Genomic DNA, 16949 nt, shown 5'->3' on the forward strand with positions numbered 1-16949 from the left:
GAGTCCACTCCGCGGGACCCACGGTTGCAGGTTGCCTTGCCTTGGCTCCGTTCGCAGGTTGTCTTGGCTTCCTGGCTACGTTCCCGTCTGGTAGAGTTACAGCTTCTCCTTTACCCCCCGAGTTTTTCTTGGCCACTGTTACCTGTTCGTTTATTTATTTTTTAATGAACCTCAAACCTCTCTCCCGCCACCAAATCACCCGTGCCGATCTTAGTTGGCGTTGCTGTTCGGCTGTCAGTTAGGTGCAGAGGGATGCATCTTCCCTATGCTGAGTTTCTTATCATGGAACACAGTTCTTACCCGGTCCACTCAAATTTGTTTTTCACTCCCCAGTAAAGTTTGGTGTTTTCCTTCATGTAGATCTTGTCTGGTCTTGTTAATCCATTCTGTTCATTTATCACTTGGGGTGCATTGCGAGGGGGAAGTCAATTATGTCATCTAATTGGTGAGATATGAGGGAGCTGCTACTTTTGGCATTTTGTGAATCCAGCCACCTTACCAAACTCCTGTTAGTTGGAATATCTGTTTGGATGCTTCTCTTGATTTGGCAGAATAGTCATATTACAATGAAGCATTCCCAATTCAAATGTTACAATTCCTAACTATGTATCAACGTTGACCTCAAGTTCTACCAACCTGTTTAATGATCTGGATATCTTTTTGCTTTGCCTCTTGTGTCTTTGATTTTCCATTATTATTGAGTCTGCTGCATGGTCAACCCTCATTAATGCTCTGGACATTGTGGGGAGGGGGCAGGACAAGCCTGTCCCCCTGGGAGCCTACCACCCCGTGGGGGTGGCAGAGTCAGAAGAGAAGTACACGGTGAGATGGTGAGAGCCGGCGTCGATGCGGTGGTTGGACAGGAGACTGCTGGTGGGGAGGCGTGTTGTGTTATACCTGTTTCACTGGAAAATAGTTTGCTAGTTCTGAAATAGCAACTGCATTTCACACATCGAAATGCAGGAAAAGGGGTGGTCTTCCTTTCAGTTTTTGCCATGGGCTTGGAACAAAGGGGGGGGACTCGCTGTCGAAACAGCTAGCTTAGTGCTGATCCCTGAGCCCCGAGCTCACTCTGGGGCCCCGCAGAGGCACTGCAGAGAGACCACAGTGAGGCAGGGAGCCCCTAACTCTGTGTGGCAAGTGTGGAGGACAAGACTGGGCAGTGGCACCACGGCCCACGGTCGATCGCAAGAAGAACCAGCCAGTGTCACCCCTGCTACCAGCCCCACTGAGGGAGCAGCATCTGCACTGAGGAGAACACCTGGGTAGATTGGCACCTCTGTCCAGGGCTAATGCTTGAAAGGCAGGAAAACAGACCTTGGCACATTCACCAAGAAAAACAGATAAATAGCAAGGCAAGGCAGCTCCGAGCAGAAGCCACATGCTAAACTCTGCCAGCATACCCAGAGACCACTCTGTCAGTCTACGCTGAAACGCCCCAGTCCTGTGTGCCACTCGCTTGCTCTGAGTCCACAGCCAGTCTTCGCCTTCAGGAACAGGTTGCTCAAGGCTGCAGAGATCTGCCACCTCAACCCCCTGCACTTACTCGTGCATGTGAGTGGACCACCACCATGTTCATGGGAACAACGAGATGTGTAAGACCAAGGGGACAGCTGATCCTGGAAGACAAAGACAAGAATTTGGAGGAAGCAAATTTCAAAGGAAATCATAGTCACTATCATCAGAAAGATTTAAGAGGATGGTTCTGTATACCTACCCTATTTCACTGGATAACTGTCACAGACTTTATGCCAAGTTTTGTTTTTTTTTTTTTTTTTTTGCAACAAAGTAGGGTGCAATCATTATGGGAAGCTTTTTTTTTAAACTGTACTAGCATTACTTAAAAACCACTTATTACTAAACTAGCTTTAGTGTAAGATTAGGATGCACAGAATACTTGTGAATATACTTTAAAAATGAATGATCCAAATCAGTGCACACCGTTCTTCACAATAGTTTAGCAAACTTTTTTCCAACAAGTTAACACATTGGTTGTCGTTGGTTTGTGCATTATAGTCTAAATGCAACGCCTGAGAAAATTGACTGCAGGGTTGCAAAGTATGGGCTTACAAAACTGGACCCTCCGAGTCCTAAGATTCTGAGCCACTGTCGCTGGTTTTGCTGTTTGATGTGGTGTCCTGAGCACCAGGTAGCCCTGCAGCCCTCTAAACAGACCATACAAGGTGGCATTTAGAATTGTAGCACAGTGCACATGTGCTGAGAATCCTAGGCAGCAGCTTGCCGTGACAGGACAAGGTGACGGATGTGCATCCATACGCTTCTGATGAATAAGTTGCTGCTCTGTTTACCTCTTAAGCAGCACGCTGAACAGAATTATACCTTGAGAGATTATAAACCAGTTTTGGGATTGAAAAAAACAGGTGCCACAATTAGGCAGTGACGACAGTGTTGCAGGTGAGATAAAGCAAACCAGGAGAAGATTGATGGAGAGACAGGAGGAAATTAAAGAGAAAACAATTACAAAAAAAATTCCTCAAAATCATCCAGTTTAAATAATGTAAAGCATGGGGCTAAAGACAACGTTGGCAATCCAACATATAGTAGAAGAAAATGTGCTAGAGATAAGCCAGGACATCTAAAGAGACAAACGTCAAGTTGGAAGAGAGTGGAAGCACCGTAAAATCCTACAAAACATCCAAGAGAGGAGACCGGTGTTATCTACAAAGTAAGAAATCTGACAGACCAGAGAGAGAGAATGCAGGTCTTCCCTTCCAAGGACAAGTGATCTTGAACGTAGAAACCTGTGCCAAGACTAAACACTACCATTCAAATGAAGGTAGGAAAAAGACTTCATCAGACAACACAGAGGGGTTCAGGACTTTTCCTTCTTAAGGTTTTTGAAAACATGACTTCAGGATCTACTCCAGAAAAAAAAAAAAAAAAAGGAAGAAAGAAAAGAAATGATAATAGTAGAAGAATCCAAAAGATACTTATTTGTTGAGGTGAGACCTGGCCAAACTTCCTTACTCCATCACATCTTTCCCTTCCTCCAAGGCTCTCCCGCGTCAGGATGTCCATGGTGCTCCGTTGTCTTTCCTGTGGCATCCGCCTTCCCTTGTCTTGGGTCACCCTTCCAGTGGAATTCGCCGTAAACCACACTTTTTTTTCAGAGAGCCTCCCAACTTTAATTTCAGCTGTCCTTGCAGAGAAGGTGGTGAAGTGCCCACAGTGTTTTCTGGTCTGTTTCTGGCCAGGCTGGTTTGGTGACACTGTCCACATGTGACAGCATGCAGAGTGGCCGTAGCTGACAGTTATGGTGATGCTGGAGTAGAGAGCAGGAAAGCACGGTGAACAAGAGCGGAGGCTTGGGAGGCGGAGGCAGTGCTGATCCCAGTCCCACCTCGGGCCTCTTGCAGGTGTCTCTGAACCGCAGCTTCCTCGTCTCGGAGATGGGAACGTGACATCTGACTCCGTTTTCGTGGGATACGCACCACATACCTTCCCGAGCTAGGCCCAGGCTTCCAGAATCCTGTCACTAATTCATCACAGTAGTTACGCTAATAGGAAGGAAGAGGGAGCAATGATGTTTTTTAATGAACTTTTCAAACACCATGAAGTGTTTAGGCAGCTTTTGAGTAGAGATCGTGGGCACGTGGGTCGGACTGAACAGACCTTGTTCCCCACTGACAGGACCCCTCCGCGGGCACTGAGGGGCAGCCCAGGAAAGCTCTTCTGGCTTCCCCGGGTCTCAGGGAGTGTCTCATGGTCGCTCTTCTCCGTGACTCCTGGTGGTGGCTTCCCCGGGTCTCAGGGAGTGTCACCACAGTTCTGTCTCAAGGTCGCTCTTCCCGGTGGTGACGTTTCTTCTAGGACCACAGTTACCTTCCCGACTCCAGCGTGTGTCTTTGTTTGGTTCTGTAGTTACGGGTGATTTCATCCTAACCAGATTGGTGCCCAGACCTCTGTAAAGGAAACCCTGCCCCCCTCCTCCGCCTCCCCCACTCTGGCCCCCAGTGGTTGGAATGGTCCCGTCATCCAGAGGGTTGGCGCTGATTTTCCCGGGGGGTGGGGGGGCGGGGACAGCAAATGTGTTTTGAGGATTGAACTGCCGTTGACATCTGAAGTCTCAACCATGCTGTTTCTCCACACTTCAGCAATCAGGACATCCAGCAAACCCATAAAAAACCAAACTAATAGCATGAATATTCAGTGACCTAGAATACTAATTATTGTCATGAATATTAATGTGATCGGACTTGCTCTCTCCTCTCCTCTTTCTCTCTTCCTCTTCCTCCCTCTCTCCCTCTCTCTTTTTTTCCACTTAGCCGGCTCTAAAGATGGGTCATAATGAGAGCATTTAAGAGGGAGCGCTCTCCGCCGTGACAGGGACCGGGGCAATAAGGAGAGCTTGATTAACGCCAGCACTTGGGGGGAGATGAGAGGCTTCACGTGGGCCTGCTCGGGGGAGGCGCAGAGCCGCCGCCGCTCTGTTGCTGCTCCCGGAGATTAATGAGGCCTAAGAGTGCATTAGGAACAGTGACAAAGGTTTGATCTAATGGGCTCAGTCATTTTTCCTTTGAGTGACAGACGCACAGAAGTAATTGGCTGTGCAGAATGGCAGCTCATTGGCGGTACTTAAGGATACATTATCCCCGTTGTGTGGCCCGCAGAGGCTGTTTATCAAAACTGCTCACACTGCAGACGCGAGTCGCTAAGCTGCTGTTACAGTGGTAATAGCTATTAAAAAAAAAAAAATAACGCAGCATCAAAATGAGATCCGCTGTTGTCTCAGAGAAACAAAGTTTTTCTTTGTTTAGTTTCAAATGGTCTAGAAAACATTTTAATAACTCCGGAGTCTGCTGTGGCGGAGGTGAGCCGTGCCAGTCCACGTGTGTCCCCTGTCTGGAGCCGAGCCTTGCTGCTCACAGGGGATTTCCCACACTTTGGACCTTGGTTAAAAGCGCCCCGCTCTGAGGCACAAAGTACGTGCTTCTGCTGAACACCCCTCTGCCAACCTGGAAGAGTCCTTGCAGTCGGAAGGCTTCTTGGTGGAGAATCATTTTTCCTAAAAAAAACAAATCCAACAGTATCACGTGACATCTGCTTCCATAAGCCAGGTTTGATTGGAGTAGGTTTTGACAGCAATTTAATAATTCATTAATTTTACCCAAAAAGTAATGTTTGTGAAGGTTCTCTTAAACTGAAATTTCAGGCAGTTAGCTGAATCTGAAATCAAAAGGCACTAAAGTTGATATTTCATTCTTGACAAGAGCTGTGGCGTCCCAGCCGGGCTGAGCGCGTTCTTGCTGTTGGCTGCTGTCTCCACGTGGCTCCCCAGAGCCTTAGCGGGTCTGTGCTATGTTGTGCCTGTCATTCAGCTGGAGTTCTTGGAGTTGTAGACCGTTATTTCTTTCTGTTTGTGAGCCTCTCAGTTTCATCACCTACCAGTTATTTTTTCGTTAACTAAATATTACTGAGTGTCACCCATCACGTGACACGCGAGAGGTAAACACTGAGGCTAAGTATCATTTGGTTTCTTTCATATAATGTAGCAACCTGTGGCCAAGGCCCTTAGGGTACAGTTAAAAAAAAATGAGAATCATACTTCCATTTTAAGGAAAGCTTCCTCAATTATTTGAACTATAAATGGAGTGTTCTTCTCTGTAAGAACGGACAAAAGCAACTCGATCCTGGATGATTTCGGTTAAAGACCTAAGAGGGCTGTTAGAGACATGGCTGTACATCACTATGGTAACCGACGGACCTATAAGTAAATAAGAGTTGCTTTAGGAGCTTTTTTTCATCTCAAAAGTGTGGGGTCGGTGAGGAATTATGCTTCTGCTGTGGAAATGTTGCTTTCAAGACCAGGGGCTGGCCAGCAAGGGAAGAGCATAGGAGGGCAGGGCTCTGGGAAGGCCTCAGCTGTCCCTGCAGCCTTCAGGGGAGCTGGTGGCTGGCCCCGGCAGCAGCAGAACCTAAATCTTGGCAGACAGCTCGGCCCTCATGGGCTAGAGTTGAGTCTTCATTTGCCCACGATGGGTGCTTCTCTTTCCCACGCGTCTGTAAGCCTTCTGGCCGGTTGTTCTGAGTCACCAGTCACCTGGAGAGAGAGAGATGTCTGGTGAGTGGGAAAGCCAGAAGCAGCCCAACCCACAAACCCGGGGCCTGCTCCGTGGCCTCATTCTGAACGCAGTGTTCCTTGGTGCTCTGCGGTCCCTGAGTGGTCACTCTGTTCAGCTGTGAGAGAGGTTTCACAGGAACCAGTGAACTACAAGAGAAGAGAAGAATACAGGTGAGTCTCTGAGAGCAGAGCCATGTGGCCCCCTGGCCTCGTGTCTGGGAGGGACGGTAGCCAGAGAAAGCTCCCGAGCACATGCTGACTGATGACAGTGGTGGTATGCACAGCACAGCTCATGTGTTCCTCTAGGAAGGAGGAGACTGCCTTGAAGATAATAGACCCAGTCGAGCCCCAGCTTTCCATTTATTGGGATTTGAACCAAATGAGACCGAAGAGGACAGATCTGGATATCTTGGGCTTTCTGTTTTACAAAACTGATTATCTAAATGTTCTAACCATATTTTGTTCCTTTACACAAAAAACTTGAGTTTTATTCTCCATACTTACAATGTTGCCCGCCTCTCTTACTGGACTACATATAAACCTGTTCATGCCACTCACGCCCAGGAGAGGATAGTGCTCGGCAGGCACTGGATGTGCACCTCCACAGCAGGTGTTCCTCAGCAGATGAACATGGGAAGTGAGAAAGGCAGGTGCCCTGTGCACTCATGGATTATCTTTTGAATGAATATTTAAGCTGAATTCTAAGTGAGAACTTACCTTCTGATGTGCTTGATGCTTCCTCCTGGATTCTGCCAAATGCCCCGTAATATCCAACCACAGGGAGGAGCAGAAGCCCAGCACCAGGCCACCCGCAGCCTTGCTGGCTCCCCAGATGGCCCGCCCCTCCCTCCGGTGACGCTCTTCCTCCTCCTCTCTCTTCCCATTCCAAGTGCCTGGTTTCTTTTCCTTCCCGTTTTATCATGTGCCTCTGGTCATGCTGACATAACCAAGCACCAGAACTTTGGGATCTGGTGTCCCTGAATTGTCCCTGGCACTAAGCACCATGATGTTAATGGTGGATGTTCTTAAGTGGGCACCAGGTGAGCAAGCGAGCCTACACAGAGTGACGCCAGCCAAGCAAGCACTGGGGCAGATAGAGCAGGCGCCACGGGAGGCCACTCCCAAGAGAGACGCAAGGGAGACTTTCAGACTCTGTAGATTTAGAGACAGAATTCACTCTATCACCATTTTAAGCTTTTGCTAGAAAATAAACTGTAGAGAAAAGGAAAACCCATTGTTGGTAAAATTGATAGCAAATATCTACAGAGGCTTTGCAGTTTGTGGAGCACTTTACATAATTTGGTCATTATATTAACCACATGGGGCATATTATGATCATCATCGTGATTACTATTTATTATTATTATCTATTCTGCAAATTACAGACTGAGTTGTTTTAATGATGCCCAGGTTCCATTTCCTTTTAGCCACTGGTCATTAAGAAAATTCATCAACATGTTTCATGAGTCAGAAATACACATGCTGTTTGTCCTGCTAATAACTCTTCCGAGTCCTTACCCTAAGGAAAATGTAGGCATAGAAGATGTTCTTCTCAGTATTGTTTACAGTCATGAGAAATTAGAAACGACCAGAACTATCTGGAAGTAGGAATGTGGCAGTAAGGATATTCTCCATGAAATCATAAGGTGGTGTTACGCATCCAAGTTTGTCATGGGGATGATGTAACAACATGGGACAGCGGTGCATATGTCATATTAAAAAAGTTCAACATGAAATCAGGTGTTTTCTTTGGTCATGACTATAAAAATATGAATATGTTCAATACAGAGTTGATCTGTTAGGATTCTGGTGGAAATAATTTACATTATTTGTACATCTGAATAATTTAGTAAAATAAGTTGTAAGAAATGTATATAACAAAATGACTTCTATCATTTTTTTCTTTAGCATCATAATTAAAAACAATAAAATCAGCTATGCTCACATTTTAGGAAATAGCCGTGAACCATCTAAGTCCAGGATTTTATATTCTGAACACAGTCACTTTGCTGTATTGAGCTGACATTAAGTGTGTCATCGCAGCTGGTTCTGGATGCTAGACATTGTTTTGCTCTAGTAAACATAATATGGAAAATATAATAGCCAAAAAATGGTGCAGTAGTCTGAGGAACTCTAGGTTCGTGTCTCAATTGTAGATATGTTAGATTGGCACTGCCTACAAAGCAAGAATCACCGCATGCAGAGCCAATGTTGCCTGCATCTTTAAGAAAAGGTACCAAATGTGTCCTTGGAAAAAAATCCTCTTAGCCTGAAATTCTGGTTGCCAAAAGAAGAGCAGATTTCCAATGCAAATACTGGAGCGAATGGGCCCGGCTCACAGGCACTTAAATCATTTGTAACTCACTTTTTATGGTAGTGTTGTGAATTATATTCTTTTCGGGTTTATAATTAGAGGACAGAGCAGATGGCGAAGGCTTCGTTGGAAGAGATGTGACCGTTAGGATAGCCTCCTTGTCCAGTGGTGATTCCTGGCTTTCCGGGGCCTGCGCACAGTGGGTGTGGTGCGGCTGGGGGTCTGCAGAGTAGCTGCACGCTTGCGTTTTGTAACCCTTGAAACTGCACAGGAAGCAGACAGGACCCAAAGAGCAGTCCTGGGTATTTCCAGGGCTGAGGCCTCCAGAGGAGGAGAGTTACTTGGAATCATATTCCCGTCATTAGGGATTTTTAAAAAGTTATCCACCCCACAGTGGGGATAAATGTCCCTTTTCCATGTGGTGCTGGTAGAACCCTGTGTGGCGGCGGCCCTCTCCGTGTGCTTGAAGATTCAGGTTCGCTTCTCTCCTATCGCTGCTCCCTTTTTCAGGCTTATTTAACCAACAAGTAAGTCTCCTTTTCCTAAACCGGTTGGTAAAGTGAAGTCGCGTTTGTGAAGATGGAACAGAAGTACAAGGTGCCGTGAGTGAAGTCTTGTATCCCAGAGGAAATGGCTGTTGATGAATCTTGGCTTGAATGCCATGAAAAGCCATCATTTCAGAGGATATTTTTAAAAATCCGAGCAGGCTATTTTTAATGTAATAAGCCTATAGCTTAAAAGAGGAACTCTGTCTTTGATGTCATTTGGTGGATGAAAACATTCTTGTTCAATAGAAAACCAGCATCTTTTTCATGCTCATTGGAGATCAGTTCAGGCAACATACTGATATTCATTCAGATATAAATGCCGTATTCACTTTGAAATGCAAATTGTTTAAAGAAAAATAGCATATGGTGGAGGTAAGTACCTTTTCAAATCAACTCTTACACTTTAGGGATGTAAGTACAGCTGAAATTATTCTTTGGAGAGAATCTGGTGCTTTTGACACATGGAAGCGTGCCCTAATCAAGGCTGCCCGCCAGCACACACACATATCCATATCAAGGAAGTGGCGCTGGGAGGACATGGATTAGCATGGTAATGCCGCCGCCCCCTGCTAATCAGGGAGCCAGCTGATCCAGAGAGGGGCTATTGAGGAGATGGTCTTTCTGAGCTCTGAAGGGACCAGGTAGCCAGCCGTGCGTTTCGTGGAAAATTGGGGGGAAACACGGAGGCAAATGCTGAAAGGCCCTTTCCCCGCCACCTTCATGTGGAAGGCTGCGTCGGGTGCTGTTGGGAGCTGGCCCACCCTTCAGGGCCTGTTACTGGTGATGCTGCCATTTTGCCCAACCCAGTTCTCATGGACACTTCCCGACCTGGCTTCTGCTTTCAGATGACATTTTTTAACTTTTTTGGTAAATTTGAAGGTACAAAATCCTAAATTCTAGCTGGGTGTGCAGGTGACCAGTGCTCACATCAAGAGGTAGCAGGCAGCCAGTCCTAAGGAAGCCCCGGGGCCCCCTCCACACACACACACACACACACACACACACACAGGCCGTCACCTCTTACTTGTCACTCCTCAGGTGACATGTGCCTGTCATCCCTGAGCCTTTGGACAGCAGTGACTGCCCGGCTCTCTTGCTCACCGCCTTCGGCTCCATGGTCCATCTGCAGTTCCTCCCATGGCCACCCTGTGGCCAGCTCCTTTGCTCTTGGAGGAACTCCATCTGTGTATGCCACGTTGTACCAGGCTGAGTGGGACACTTTGGCCACTTCCAGTGTGGGACTATGAGGAGTGACGCTGCCCGGGACACCTGGAACATTTTAGTGTAGAAGGATTAGAAGGAAGAGGAAGTCTTGTGGGAGAAAGAGATGGACAGGATTTGAGATGCCGTGTGAAAGCCTTGCACTGTGGGTCCGTCAGAGGATGTCCTGGAGAGTGTAAGGTGGTGTCTCTCTCTCCATCTGCCCTTGACCTAACTGGGTCAGACTCCCAAGTCAACGCTCAAGGCATTGTTCTCAAGTCCTTCCTGGACCTTCCAGCAGGGGGGGCTCCCTGCCCCTTGCACTCTATGGCTCCTGGGCCACTGGTGGACTTGCCTGATCCCTTCTCATGGACTAGCCTGCAGGTCTCCCAAGGGCAAGGACACTCCCCTTCACTGTGCCCAGCACAGCCCAGGTTCTGTGCAGTGAGACAGGAAGTGCAAAGGTCAGCCTTAGGACGGGTGCCCCAAGTCCCACTTCTCATAGGGTAACGCCAGCGCACTCGGTGGTGCCGGGGAGAGGAACCCCAAGCTGAGAGACACTGCGGTCTTTAGAGTGGGGTGCAAGCCAGCCTGTCTCCTTTGCCATGGGAATAATTATTGAATATCCTAATCCGTGGACAAACCCGCCCTCCTCCGGGAAAGACAGTGAGTGTCCCTGTCATCCAAGGCGGTCTCTCTGTAGGCACCCCTGAAGATTATGCAGATAAGGGGTGCCATGGGAGGCTGCCTGCGGCAGTGGGGTGCAGGGGATATGCTAGGCCAGAGAACAGGAAGAGCTGGGGGAGGACAGGAAGTGCCTGTCCTGGAGGCGCTCACCTCTGAGGGAGAGGGGCGTGCCCCTGGGCCAGGGGAGCAGAAGCTTCCGATAGTGACTGGACTTGGGCGTGGTGAGTCAGAACCAGTCATTGGTCCCACATCCTCCTCCAGGACATGGGTTCTGACCAGGCTCTTGGACTCCCTCTGAGGGAACAAAGTCCTGCAAAGAAAGCAATGTCCAGCCTCAGAGCCGCGGGTCCTCTGGCTCAGGCTCCAGCTACGTGTCCGTGCCATTGGCACTCAAGTGCAGTTCTGGAGCAGAGCACCTGTGTGGCTAGGTCTCCTCATGTGGCTGCCCCTGACCTCCTGCCCAGCAATGGTCTGTCTACTCCTGAGGGCCGGGGCATGTCTGGCCCCCAGCCCCACAGCCCAGGGCACTCTTCAGCCTGACCTGACAGTGACTGGGACAGTAGAGCCACCCGTGAGTCTTGGGTGGTCTTAAGGTCAGGGTCCTTACCTCTCAGACGATCGAGTGGTTGGCTTCACAAACAAGAAACTCAAGCCCTTCAGCCTTAATAAATAACTCCTTAACCTGAAACAAATTACCATGCCATGAGCCACGTAGCCCTCAAGTACCTAGAGAGGAGAAGACCATCCTAAATGTATCATCTCCTTTTACGCTTACGGGCCTGCCCGTGTGGTCTCACCTAGGCAGATCCAGGTAGGTGCTGACATGCAGAAATTGCCTAGACGGTATCATGTGGCCAATTAATTAATGACTTTCAATCAAGAACAGAAATGAAGTTCCACGTTTGAGTTTGTTAGCGTATGTGTGTGTAAAAATGAGTATTACAGATTATTGGAATTAGTTTAGAATATTTGACGTTATCAAAAGTATTTGCTAAACATTTAGGGGTTCTTTGGTCTATGGTTGATTGTAAGTGGAGCAGTGCCCCAGCGGGTGACCAAATACCTGAGGAGACGCATGGCAGCTGTGGGTTGCTCCCAGGGTGTCGGGAAGAAGTCTCTGGGCCCTGGGCTGCCTCACCGGGGAAGCATCTCTCCTGGTGGGTTTGCGTTTAAAGGCGACTCCCTGTCTGTGGACTCCTCAACTCTTGAGGGCAGAGGCTGTTTGCTACCATTCATTTTTGTTTGTTTTCAGTTCAGCAAATATATTCTGTATCATCACAGAAAACACTTGTTTCTTTATGTCATAATTAGTTGGTCTTTTCAGGAAAAGTTTAACTGATATTAAAGTAAATGAATATTTTTTTTTAAAAGAGAGAGATTTATTCCCTTAAGAGAAAGCCAGAAATGTTTCATTTCTGAGAATTTTTCTGTGCATACTTTTTGGAATATTGTGTGACTCAACCAGAGACCAGAAACCAGGTGGACAGGAGGTTGAATGGATGGCCAGGCAGTGCGCCAGGTGGCAGTGGTGCCACCCTGCATCGGGTGCAGAGGTGGAGATGGTCAGCTTATTGTTTCTGAGCAAAACACAGCTGCTGGGCATGCTCATTTCCCAGGGGATGCCAGAAAGTACCCGTGTTTCGATGGAGCCTCCCAGCTTGAATCTACTTAGGAGGGAAAGAAATTATTGCTAACTAAGTTGAATGCTCAACCCAGACTCCAAGACACAAGTATACACATCTGGCTTTAAAAATTTGGACTTTTACCGTGTGATTGGTGCAGGTCTATAACCCCGCCAACTTGGAAGGCTAAGGCAGGAGGATCACAAGTTTGAAGGCAGCCCCAGGAACTTAGCAAGGGCTTGGGCTGTAGCTCAGTGGTAAAGCACACCTGGGTTCAATCGCAGTATCAAAAATAAATAACACTTTAAAAAGAATTACACATTTATAACTGTGTGTCCGTATGTACACGGATTAGGCTGAAATCCAGTCGTGGTGCTTCTGTTGAGACCCACAGTTGGGACTGGGGGGTGGATGGGGAAGGGGCCCTTGGCAGGCTGATGGATCTAGCACCTGATTCAGAACCTCATGTGGGTACCAGGAGGTTCTTGGTCCCTTGGGTCCCTGTTTGGGTCCCTGGAGACCCCCTCTACCTCCTTCTACCCTCAGGAGGTAGAAGGCCACCTCCCAGCCACTCCAGCATCTTACTGTGTTACTCATTCTTAAATTTCATTTCATAAACAGCAAGAAGTTTGAGGACCAGCAACAGCCCCCCTGTGGCTGCCCGAGTCTGGCTGTCAGTCAGCAGTGGGAACATGGCGCCCCGAGGTGCACACCAGCCCTTTCTCAGGCAGCTCCGCGGTCGCCTGCTCTTCCTGTCTTGCGGGCAGTCCCACCTGCTGACCTCGTGTGCACGCGGATACTTCTTTCTGGAGTTTGCCTCAGTAGCCAGAGATGGACGCACTAAAATGACTTCCTCTGCCTTCAAGGAAGTGGTCTTGCAAGGCTGTTAGCCTGGCTGTCCTGGGAATGGCCTCAGAGTGGGTGAGCAGGGAGAGCACTGACCCCCAAGATGGACGGACAGACAGTGAATTTCCTTCAGGTCTTCCAGCATCGGGCCTTGTGTGCCTGAAGCTGGGATCACATAGAGGTTCCACACTCGTGGTGGCCTGTCGGGGTTCCAGTGGGCACTGTAGAGAGAAGACTGTCACCTCCCTGATAGTCGGGCCACAGGCAGGGGTCCCGTGGGCAGAGCAGGCTGGGGTGCCTGGCACAGAAGTCTGGGTGACAGCCAGGAGGTGTGGCGCCCTGCTCGGGGTGGCTTCTCTCTGTCCTTCCGTAGAAATGTCGGGGGTGTCCTGCTGGGAAGTCATGTGATAGAGGCAGGGTGGGGCCAGCGAGCCCCGCGAGCTGCTCTTCAGCAGCGTCTCTTCCCCAAGTCCAGCCCTGATGGGTGATGTGTGGGATCGAGGTCCCTGGGGAAGAGAAACACGGGACAGTGCAGGCACCAGCGCTGGCATGGATGGCCCAGGCCACCTGTAGGCCCCAGGGCCAAGGAGAAGGTGGAGCACCCAGGCACTCCTCCAGCCAGCCCAAGGTGCCTCTCAGGAGGGGAGCCCAGAACACACGGGGCAGCTCACTGCCCCGCTCTGCCGTCCATTAGTGGAGCCCAGGAGAGGCTAAAGTGGTGGGAGCTGACAGATGCCGCCCTTATGGATGCCCCCAGGACGAGCACAGGATTGTGGTCACAGGCTGCCGGAGGTGCCCCAGCCAACCTCCCCCCTGAGTTCTGAACGCCCTTTTGTAGCAGGGTTCCAACCAAGGCACCCCATGCCCAGAGGACAGCTCCAGGGCGGCCACTGGGACAGCTGTGATGTTTCCCTGGGAAGGCTGGCCCCTCCCCAGGCAGCTGGGAGGAGTGGTACAAGGACAGGGCTGGGGGTGTGCTCCCATGACACTGTCACTCAGGATGCAGGACTCGGAGGTAGCTGCGTGTGTCTGGGGTGTCAGAAGGTACAAACCATAGCATCGAGCTTTCAGAACACGAGAACTGGGGGGAGCCAGCTCAAGAGCCTGCACCTGGGCAGAGGAGGCAGGACCTAAGGCTTCCGACCGGAGTCTGTGCCCTTCCTGCTTGAGTGCCTTCCGGAGCAGGGGTCTGCAGTGAGGCACCGTGGCTACAGGTGTTCTGTCTTCCTAGTTAGTTTGTTTGGGGGTGTGTTTTTTAATTAACCTGAGTGCTGCAGCCGGCCCATGCAGACTTAATGTGCCCTGAGTCACCTGGACACCTTACTGGACTTCCAGGGCCCGGGTGCCTGGGGCTCTGCGTTCCCGGGGGGACTCCCAGGCCATGCCTCTGTGCTGGGCCCTTGGCTGCAAGGTTCGCAGCTTCCTGCGTCACTTCCAGCGGTTTTCTGGACTAGGTTAGAACAGCTGTGACTAATTTCTTTTATGGTCCCAGTTCAGGCAATGGCATAAAATAGGTACCTTAAGGTAGGAATATATTTTCTAAAGCAAGACCGTTTGTCTCCGTCAGCACGTGTGTGGTAGGGCCCCACCCTGCCCCTCGGTGAATTAACCTTCCAGGCTGCACATGCTTACATGAGGCCACTTGTTTGGGGAGAGCCCTGGTTCCTCTCCCTGGCCCCTAAATCGCCAGAGTGCTTTTGAAAATGCATATTCCCCAAGCTTATCCCCAGACCTCCTGAATCAAAATCAGAAGCCTGATCTTGAAGCCTCTATTTTTAAAAAGCTCCACGGGAAATTCTGGTAATTGGCCAGATTTAGGAACTGCTAATGGGCTGCACATTTAAAACCCTGTGCTGTGAAAACCCTCCACTGAAACAGTTTAGAACTTAATTGGCTCTGAACTAAAACAATTGAAGAAAAGTTTAAAAAAAAAAAAAAAAGACCAACCAACCCTTCTAGATCTAACAGACTGATTCAGGAGCTGCAGGTATGATTGGCTGAGCTTTAGAGAAAAGCACTTAATTATGTTTTTGAGTCTACAATTGGTGTGACCAGATAATAATTCATTTTGATGTTGAGCAACTGATTGAAATCATTAAGTGTACAATGGAATCATTTTTCATCACAGCCCACACGCACTGTGAAGTCGCTGAGGTTATTTTTCCTCTGCTTAGTCATTTCAAGGTTAAGAGTAAAGTTATCTGGTCCCGGAGTCTGTGTCTCCTCCATGGTCGCGTCTGGGCACTTTGATTTGTGTTGATCATAAAGTAGCGCTGCACCGTAGCTTCATCCTCTGGCACCAGACCCGTGACTCTGGTGGTTGAGCACGTGTGGCTAGTCTGTGGACAGGTTGGCTGCAGGCGTCTGTAGCCCCCTCCTGCCCTGGCCACTCTTCTGGGGCTGACTGGTCTCTTTCTTCATGGCTATGGTAGGGTTGTGTCTTGGGGGCTGCTTTCTGTGCGGCCATCTGAGCTTCAGGGTCCTTCGCGTGGCTCCGTCCAGCAGCAGCAAAATGTGCACCACCCTTATTCCTCGCTGCCCTTTGCCGTATGGTGCCTCCATTAGCCAATGCAGGACGACAGTGGCTCTCGGTGGTCAGGTACACTGGGTGCCAGCAAGAGGCCCTGTAGACTTACCTCGTGCTGCCTTCTGTGGTCTGCAGTCCGCCGTGGTGTTCACCTGACTTGTTTATTCCTAGGGAATGTCACTAGTGCGTCTGGGTCTCAGATGGCAAGCGGCGTCAGCCTGGTCTCCTTCAACAGCCGACCCGACGGCATGCACCAGCGCTCCTACTCAGTCTCCAGTGCCGACCAGTGGAGTGAGGCTACGGTCATTGCAAACTCGGCCATCAGCAGTGGTAAGAGGGGGCCCAGCCCCACAGACCGCGGCCACCTCCTGGTCCTCCATGTGAACCAGGGGCTGGGCAAGATGCCTGAGTTGAATGTGCTCCACATGGAGCACAAAACCCTTGGGTCCCTCTGACAGCAGTACCGGTCTCGCCTGTCACCTGTGGAGCGTTTGTTCTTGATAGTCTCTCATCTGCATCATCTCCTCTGTCCCCTCTGCTCAGGGAGTAGATGTTTATCCCCATTGGACAGATTTGGAAACTGGGGCTGCAGACAGGACAAGTGGCTTGCCCAATGTCACGAGACAGGGAGATGCTGGGTGAGACTCAACATCAGCTGTCACGTCCCTGATCACACTGCCCGACACCGCATGGCCTGCGTCCGCCTCAGCGCACGTCGTACATTGTTAGGGTGAATGTAGTCTGTTGTCAGTTTTCTAGGGTTCCTGGTGCCCCTCTAGATTCTGGAGCATCCCTCTGTAATTCCTCACTTCTTCTGCATTGTTTTAATTTTTGACAAGTGTGGCCTGCTTCCTAGGGGACAGATGTGCAAAGGAAACTCTTTTGATGCAGTTGAAGCATGAATCATCACATGGAGGGCACCCTTGCTGGCCACAGCAGGCTCCGCCTGTGGCATTTTGTCTGTGGCCTGTTCACTGGTATTTAAGGGAATTCCCACTGTTGTACACAATCTATCAGACAGGCTTTGAGAATAATTTTAGCATAATTTGTTCTAATTAAAAGATGCAGCATCAGGTCTTCCCTGAGGACCCACCAGCTGCTGCGGCAGGACCCTGCTCTGGGT

The 16949-nt window shown here is 49.5% G+C and overlaps 1 protein-coding gene across 10 annotated transcripts in view; it reads left to right on the forward strand.

Annotated features, from left to right (window-relative positions):
- The window catches only part of Agap1 (ArfGAP with GTPase domain, ankyrin repeat and PH domain 1), a 353309-nt gene that overhangs the window by 187364 nt on the left and 148996 nt on the right, over nucleotides 1–16949 (forward strand). For 7 of the 10 annotated variants that reach the window (XR_007349582.1, XM_048808782.1, XM_048808784.1 and 4 more), the window contains one exon: nucleotides 15998–16156. The exons of the other annotated variants lie outside the window; for them this stretch is intronic. Coding sequence is in view for 6 of the 7 variants with exons in the window: in XM_048808782.1 (XP_048664739.1) it covers nucleotides 15998–16156 (159 nt within the window). In the remaining variant the exon portion in view is untranslated. The remainder of the gene's footprint in view (nucleotides 1–15997; nucleotides 16157–16949) is intronic. 10 annotated transcript variants of the gene reach the window in all.

Source organism: Marmota marmota, unplaced genomic scaffold (genome assembly GCF_001458135.2).
Source record: "Marmota marmota marmota unplaced genomic scaffold, marMar, whole genome shotgun sequence".
Lineage (NCBI taxonomy): Eukaryota > Metazoa > Chordata > Mammalia > Rodentia > Sciuridae > Marmota > Marmota marmota.